The sequence below is a fragment of the Solea solea genome, chromosome 2 (assembly GCF_958295425.1).
Source record: "Solea solea chromosome 2, fSolSol10.1, whole genome shotgun sequence".
Lineage (NCBI taxonomy): Eukaryota > Metazoa > Chordata > Actinopteri > Pleuronectiformes > Soleidae > Solea > Solea solea.
Window position 1 is genome coordinate 26,592,695 of NC_081135.1, and position 8,839 is coordinate 26,601,533.

Sequence of the window (8,839 nt, forward strand, 5' to 3'; positions counted from 1 at the left end):
CTGTGTTCAGTTTCCCTAAATATTAACTAGATTGACATATATACATTAGCAGTGAGCATTTAATTCATTTAGATCCAACTGAAGAGAATCATAAAATAGCCACTTTTATGTTTCCCTATAATCCATATTTACGATACAAAAACGTATCCGTATGAATACAATTAGAGGAAGATACTGTAAAACTAAATATTATTGCTGTGTTACCAACATGCACTATCACAAAATTTGAAAGAAAAAAAATAAGCAAACCTGTAATTGTAATTCAGAGAAGCTTACGGTTTTAAAATCTGTATCTCATTAGAGATGTGTAAAGGTTGCTGCTTTAAAAAAAATAAGAAGTAAGAGACACAGTTGCAGTTGAGTCTCACAGGCCGAGTCAGTTAGCTTCCAAAAAAGTGTGATTTTGGGCTTTGCTGATACATACATTTTTAGGAATCAATTTCCTCACTCCAGAGTCTTATCAGGACAGCGACTGTTGAATAAAAATAAAATATCTAAAAATGTGGGTGCAGCAGCAAAGTGGGAAGTGTTTGTGACCAGATTTTAAATGCATGAGGATCAATAAAAAAGAGTGGGAGGGGGGGGGGGGGGGGGTTTGCTGAGACGCTGTCTGAGAATGAAATGGATTACAATAGCAGCAGGACAAAAGATCTGTATTACTGCATGGAATTATGAGTCTGACATGTATTCATCTCTGACCTGCAGCTGGCCACTGGACCCTCAAGTACGACACATAACTCCAGACTAAATAGTTAAAAAAAGAAAAGAAAAGAAAAGAAGAGACAACTAGCATTTTAAACATTGGTTCCATTAACACAGCGGGGAGACTCTGGTCTCCGAGGCATCATGGGTTAGGATAAGCATCTCCAGGCAGAGAGAAAATAGACCAGGACGATGAGTGAAAAAGAGTAATCACCCTGACATATTCCTAATAATCCACCTCCCTCGTGCTGCTCCCCCCGAGCTCACCCAATCATAAAGTGTCAACAGTGACCTACAAAAAGGGAATCCTGTCAAGCCTTACATGTTTAAAAACATCAATCACAGCAGACAAAGAGGCTGCATTGAATTATACAGCATTAACCTTCAGGGCTTGCATATAAAGACCACAGATTTATTTATGCTTGTGTGTTAAGAGCCTCTGCACTGTTCCTTACAGCAAGCTGGCTGCCAAATTGATGAACCTGCTCAGCCCTCAGCAGGAGTCCACCATCTTTGATTAATGAGTGCAAACTTGTGGTAAGGGTAAGAAAAGAGAGACAGGATGAAAATGAGTGAAAACACAATTATTAACTGACCAGAAATGTTCCTCGCTTTTTGGCCCTTTCAAAACACCAAAGGAGAGAAAGGCCCTTAAAAGAAGCTAAAGAAACGTTACAAGGTACCTTCTTATCTACAAACAGGTACATCCCACGACAGATAATGAAGGTGTGTTTAATGTAATTCCCACTTTAAATGGTGGACACTGAAGCAATGGAGAGCCAAAATATTTAATATAAGTGCTGAGTTCTGTGTTATAGTGATTATGAGTTTCATTAGGGGCCTGAATAAGCAAAACTGCAACATTCTTAACATTCAAATGGCGAGACTCTGGCTCCTTTGATATTTCAACATTAAAAAGCTCATATTAGGAAGTGACACAGTGCTTAAACACTTCTCTCTCGGCAGTGGTTTTCAAGGACAGGAGCTCTGAATAAATAGGAGGGAAATTTAGTGACCTTCTACCTGTGTTTTGATTCATTGGCTGTTACTAGATGCATGCATAACACATCAAGGTTGTGATCCGACTTATCTCGCTACCTTGGCTACTGGAGCTATTTAAATGATGGACTTCATCAGGAACAATGTGTCCTGCCATTTCACTTAAAGTGTGTGAACAAAGGCCACATGCTACTTCATTACTATCAATTACACCTGTTTAGACATAGCCGTTCCATTGTGCAGGAAAACAAGGACGTGTGCAGGTAAATACTAAAGGACAAAATGTTAAAAAGCAACCAAAATAGGCTCTTCAGTTCAATTAACATTTGATTATGGTATCACAGCCTTGAGTATCAGTCTGAAATTACAAAATGACACTCATTTATTTTTGCCTTTTTCCCCATAGCTCCTATGATAGCTCATATCTGTAGCCTGTGCTTCTTGAAAACATAAATGTGAAATTTAAGATTTTTCTTTTAATATATGATCAAGTGATTTTAACCAATATTGTGCTGATACCAATACTGATTATCATAGCAGCTCATCCCTACTGTGTACCACAAACTCCTGTTAATTTTAAAGTACAGATGGCGTCAGACATTTCATTATCGATATTAAGTGTTCAGGAAAATCACACAACATTGACATTGGCTGATTTCCGTTTCGCTGCATCAGTTTCAATCCTGACATTGTGCATGCACTACAACCCTTACATGAACACTTGATTACGTACAACAAATATATACGAGTCAGTATCATTACATTACATTACATTACATGTCATTAGCAGGCGCTTTTATCCAAAGCGACTTACAAGGGAACTGAGTACAATCAGCCAGGGGTGGAGTTGAACATGCAGCCATGAAGTCTTTTGCACACAGGGTACCGGTCTTAACCACTGAGCCACTCCACCCCCGTATCGATAATCATCCTGATCCATATCCGATCATTAAAGGTTGACATTTGCTGCTAAATCAAAAGTAAATACAATAGTTATTTGTAGATTAAAACTTCCTAATGGGAAGAAAAGAATTGTTCAGATTGTACAAATATGAAGTACAACAGACTGTAAGCGCAAACTGCCTAAAATGCTAATGCTAACATGCTAGGATTTATGTGTCCAGACAACCTATCTGCATGATTTACTGTGAAAAATGGAGGTGCATCTTCTTGCTCTCCAAAGATATGCTTTGTCAATTCATGGTGATTCTGGTATAAATTGGAATCTTCTGTACAGTAGCCATGCTGTACTTAGCAGCATGACTCAATATTTCCAGCACCATGTGTCGGGTCAGGATCAAAACTATTCAAAAAACTATTTGAAATCCGATTTCAGCATCCAGACTAGTATTCAGACTAAGAAACATCTGTGGAAATCTGATTTACCTCCAAATGTGGTTTGAATCAGACAAACTAATAGGGATGAAATCTAAACGATTTAGGCAGTTTGAATATTGCGTCACAGTGTAGTAATCAGAACAATATTAAAATGCCATAGTTTCTACACTGGGAGTAGGCCTAGTTTAGATTTATGGCAAGCCCTAGGTCTAAACTATGTTTGCAGTTGGATCGGCAATCAGAATTTATAGTACTTATCTAAATGTAAAGCATGCCATCAAAGACAGATCCAAGTCCAAACTTATAAATTCTTATTTATTAAAATGATTGGTTTCTGTTCAGCTCAACAAAACTCAAGGTTGTTTATCTTACAGACCTATTCTTCTTGCAAGTGTCAGACCTTAGTGCAGATAACCCCGTTTTAAACAGATGGTGCTAATTTAAATGCCCCAAGATGGCGTATGTCTTATTATGAATATGAAAGCATAAAATTAAGGCTACTGTCATAATCGCAAAGGGTACATTTTAGCCCAGACCGCAGCTGCAGCAGCATTCGCTGCATGCACTTTCCTTCAAACTGAGGAAGCCAGAAAGGGCGAGGATAGACCAACGGGCAGCTAACACTAGTGACAGATAACAATGAAAGAGGAACAAAATGATGTACTGTTGTTTGGCGATTACATGAAATGCTGTTGCAAAAAAAAACTCAAGCACTAATGCACACAAGCAGGCAGACGGTAAACTTTTTAAAAATAAGTGTGCTGTGAGATTGAATACTAATGTTCTGACAAGCTTCATCTTTTCATCTTACTCAAATTTCTGGTAAGTTCACACATTTCAGCTCTCAGAAACTCAATAACTGCTGTAAAATGCCTTGTTGATGCCATAGGTCAGGGGAGATTGACCAGACTGGTTCAAAATTATAGTTAAACTGGGCACACACTACTCAACTTTCACTCTTTACCGAAGACTTGGTGTACACACTAACCCAACTGGTTTCAGCAGATTTTTTTTTAAGACGACTGAAGGACTGGGATCACAGGACTACATGATCTGTCAAACCAACTGAAGACAAGCACTTCAAACTCTCGCGAACATCACCCATCGTTCTTTTGATATTCCCGCTACTTGCTGTCATCTTCTGGCACTATTTCCTGTGTGTTTTCATCGGCTGTTGGCAACATGTCTTTACAGTTGGATCTGTAATCATTACACACTACCCGATTGTGTCCAGAGTTGGCTCAAAAGGTCAGGTCGGGTCTGTTAATTGCAGATTTGAGTCTTTACCCCCACACACTAACAGATTTCTGTGCCAACTAGCCACGCCGACTGTCCCCATCTAGTGCCGACTGGTGCAGACTCTGCCCAACTGTGAATTTTGACAATATCGGCCAAAAAAAATCTCATAATGTGTCCCCCAGCTTTAGGCAACGGTAAAAAAAAACAAAAACACTCATTACAACGAAAATAATGCAGAAGACCATTTTTGAATGCACAACATGAAGATGAAAACAAAAGGGGTGTCACTCCTGACACTTATAATAGGTGTCATTTGAGCCTTATAAAGTAGGCAGTGCGTTTTTATTAGTCATATCAGTCGAGTAAGTAAGAGACTTCTAGTTAACAGTGTCAGTTGGCAGCAACTGCAGCTTTCATTTCATCAGTTAGTTAAGGCAACAGCAGCTAGCAGTGACTAAAGTAGTCACTTTTACGTTTAAATCATTTAAGAAGGGAATAGGATTTTAAGTTTTGATTTTTTTGAAGATCGTACCAGGAACAGGGACCAGGAGAAGTAACTGTTGTTGTCATGTTCATGTTTTCATCGCCCTGCCATAATTAACGTGTGTGTCTCAGTCAACGGCTGTGGACCAGCTGGCAACAAAGACAACAGCATCAACGCTGCATGCAGAGGTAAAGACAGAGAGAGCAGCGCTGCCTCGGCTCGGCTCAGCTCGGCTCAGCTCGGCTCTGACTCAAACACAAAGTCAAAAGTCTATTCTTTCGGGACAAGTTACACTTTCAAACACAAACTCAAACCATAGTTCCAGTGGGAACTTACATTTAAATCGGCGGCAGCCAAAAAACCGAAGCGCGTACTTTTAATGCTAAGTTCATTCATCTCAGTTCAGTTCAGTCCGTGTGACAAGTGTAAAGGAAAGGATGGAAGGAAGGACAGAAGGAAGGAAGGGTGTTAAAAGCAAAGGGACCGTTAGCTTTAGCTGTTAGCTAACCATCACTGACCGAGCACTAACAACATAAGCTGCAGGTTCAAAAGTCTCAGTAGGAAGGGGGGGAGAAAAAGACAAACACGACCAATTAAACTCACCTTATCGTCGAAAAGCGGTGTTTTCATTTAAAAAAGGCGAATGAAAAATAATAATACTTAAAGAAACAGTTGAATTACTTCCCAGTTTTGCGCAGTTGAAAGGATGTAGGACATGAGGAGAAGTGTGGCGTTAACTGAGTGTGAGATGAGAGAGAGTGGATCTGTGGTCGCCTCTCTCTGTTTCTCTCTGTTACTCACTACCTCTCTCTCTCTCTCTCTCTGCCTCTCTCGCTCTCTCTCTGTATGACTTTGTGACGTCTCCTCGAGGCTTTGACAAAGTAAAAGCAGAGAGCAGGATTATCTCTGATTCAGTTCTTCTTCCTCGTGAGAAAGCAAACAAACAAACAAACAAACGAACACAAAGAATATTTCAGATATCCACAACTTTATTCTCTTCCCTCAGACAAATGACATCACACTTTCCCTTCATGTGTGTGCTGTCTGTCGTTACACATATCTTTGATTCATTTGTAGATAATATCCACTTACTACACCCAGTGTGCTACATCTACTATCTTCAGAATTAAATGTGATGCCTTTTCTGGAGCTGCAGTGACAGTTTAATTATCAATTAAGCTGTTTTTACTTTCTCCATGAATTGATTAATTAATTGATCAATTGATTAATTGTTGAGGCCAAAAGAAAATTGACCTAAAAACTAAACAAGAAAAAAAGATATTCAGTCATAGAGGAGCAAAGAAACATAAAATAGAAAATAGGTTTTAATAAATAAAATTGATTAATCCACTAATAAAAGGGTTGGTGGTTAATTTAGTAGTATTTTACCAATCAACTTTTGTTTATTGTTGTAGCCTATAGTTGATTCTTTGCAATTTAATTTGCGTTTTATTTGTGTTTATATGAACAACCTTGTACATAGATTTTAAATCAATCTGGCAAACAAAGATAATAAACTAGTGTAAACAAATCATGCAATTTAAAGAAAGAAGTAAATACAGTTGGGTGCTAAATAAGTGAGTGATGTATTTTCACATTACTTTAAAATTAATGTTTCCAATGTATTATTACACACGCCTCCAAAGGGAAGGTGTGCATCAGTGGTAAATTGCTGTATATGGTATTTTGTCTAATTGTGTGAACTGAACTGTAGCTTATAGTGCGATACAGAAACTGTCAACAGGACATATTTATGTTGAGTGAGTGAGTGAGTGATTTGAGGCTCTACTTGGCCAAGAACAACCATCTGTCTTTCTTTCTGATCATTAAGCAAGAACACAGTTGGCCAAAGATGACGCACATGGATGTATTTTACCGTTACACTCGAACCAACAACAGTGTAATGGAATCACACCGTGCTGCAAATCACAAACACTATTTTAAGTGTGCTGCTTATTATGTTGAATCTAAAGAGAATCAGGTTTATAAGGTGTATTTACAACATGCAGTAACAAATACAATTACCCATAATATTGATATGTTTACATAAAATAAAACACACCAAAGGGAATAAGCATACAATATGTGAAAAAAGACAAAAAAAACCTGTGACTATCAACACCCTACTTCCTCCCTGTACCTTGTGTAAACCATGTGTTTTCACAGCTTCGTCAATGCAGATGTTTTAAATTTAGTTTTCACCTGAGATTCTTACTGAAAATAATTTAAGTTTAATAAATAAGTTTTTTTTTTCTATACATGATTTGGATTTGTGTGATCTCTGTATTGTGAATTATATAATTAAGCACATTAATTCAAATATGGTAGTAACAGTAGAGAATGTGGAGTGACGTGGTCCGTAACGTGTTTTGCCGAAATGCTTGGTGACAGTTTGTGTTGTATGTGTTTTACGTGAGACTTCCAGCTCACTTTATCATCTATTATAACACCTAGACATTTATTTTCATATACCGTGAGTTGCACCGAAGCATGAAGTATTTTAAAAGTGTGATGCAATTCTTCCCCAAAGGGAAAAAGGAAGACACCTTTTCCTTCTTCTCCATATTACACATGATGTTGTGCTAATTGGATACAGTAATTAAGGCACAGAGGCACATCTGAATTAAAGATGTGGGGGGAAAAAAAAAAATCCTTGATCAGCATTTGTTATTCAAAACAGATTTATTTCCCTGTCCACTGTCCCTTGTGCTCATTGATTTTTTTTCCCTCCTTCTCTTTAATTCTTTGCCATTGTAGATGCAGCCACTGACAGGTCTGAGTGAACTGCACGCCTGGATGAATGAAAACACACGACACTGAGGTAGCCACACAATACCTGCATTTCTTTATTATATTGACCATCTTCATGCGAATGAGGTCATTCAAGAGATCAGAGTGTGGTCTCTTCCCTGCCTGTGGTTTTTTTTTCCATAAAAACATCACCCCACCTTGGTCATTTGTAACACACGTTGCACATAATGGCTGAAAAGCAAGCACCGTGTTGGGGGAAGGGCAAACAGTCTGTCCTCTTTAAAGGGATCTTTTTTTTTTTTTTTGATTAAAAAGTATAATGAGATACCAAAGACACGGCAAAGATGATCTCTCTGGAGACACGGGTGCAAAACAAATGAAGGCGCTGCTTTTTGTTTTCAATTATTATTTTTTCCATCAGTCCTCAGGAAGCTCGTATAGATACGAGTTGGACTCAGTGTCACACATGATGCAGATTTTAATCGTGTCAGCACACAGTCCTCTGATCCCGAACAACAAAGCACTGCGTGTATGCATTTAGAAAATTGCAACATTTTCCTGAGCGGAAAACCTGGACACATTCATTGCTTGTTTGTGAAATATGTGCTGAACTGTGACTTGAATGGTCCCTGACCTCTGCAACTCCAGGTCAGACAGACTTTATTTAGCATGAAGCATAATGTAAATATGTCATATTCTGTCCTTTAAAACTGCTTAACAGTCAGATTTAACAAATGTACACATTGAAAATGTAATGTGATTATGATTTGCTCTAAGCAGCGGGTGATAAAGTCAGAGAAATGTAACTATAGTGTACATTACTTTGACATTGAATAGAGGACACGGTGTCTGCAATAATAGCAGATCAGGGGAGCAGGAACCTAAATAGTGGTCATTGTTTTCCCTCTGTTTATAGCAGCCATGTTCATGGATAAAAAATGGGGGGTGAAACCTGAGACTTAGGGGACATGAGAAACAGATGCTCTGCACTCCTGTGTACAGACACCTTTCACAGGAAAAGCAGCAACATGAAGGATGAGTGAGAACATGAACGATGAGTGAGAACAAAAATAACCAGTACAGTGTGGAAACCATGAGGAAAAATAAAAAGACAAAGGACTGTTTAAAACCCACAAAGACAAGAGAGAGAGAGAGAGAGAGGGGGAGAGAGCTTCCCCCAACACGCCGGGCACATTTTTACCTGGAATATGGAAATATCCACATGATTAATTGTGCTGCTCATTTTCATTCCATCTATCACACGAGTGTGTGTGACGTTGGCTCACGCCAGTGTCCATTTTAATTTGTCAGCCTGGGTCAGCATCA

At 38.6% G+C, this 8,839-nt stretch overlaps 1 protein-coding gene across 4 annotated transcripts in view; it reads right to left on the bottom strand.

Annotated features, from left to right (window-relative positions):
• LOC131455225 (bromodomain adjacent to zinc finger domain protein 2B-like) overlaps positions 1-5,545 on the bottom strand; it is a 41,749-nt gene extending 36,204 nt beyond the window's left edge. For 3 of the 4 annotated variants that reach the window (XM_058622733.1, XM_058622732.1, XM_058622731.1), the window contains exon 1: positions 5,366-5,545. In XM_058622733.1, coding sequence (XP_058478716.1) covers positions 5,366-5,392 — 27 coding nt within the window. In that variant the 5' untranslated portion in view covers positions 5,393-5,545. The remainder of the gene's footprint in view (positions 1-5,365) is intronic. The other variant, XM_058622730.1, reaches the window with a different exon arrangement.
• Between the last annotated feature and the right edge of the window lie 3,294 nt (positions 5,546-8,839).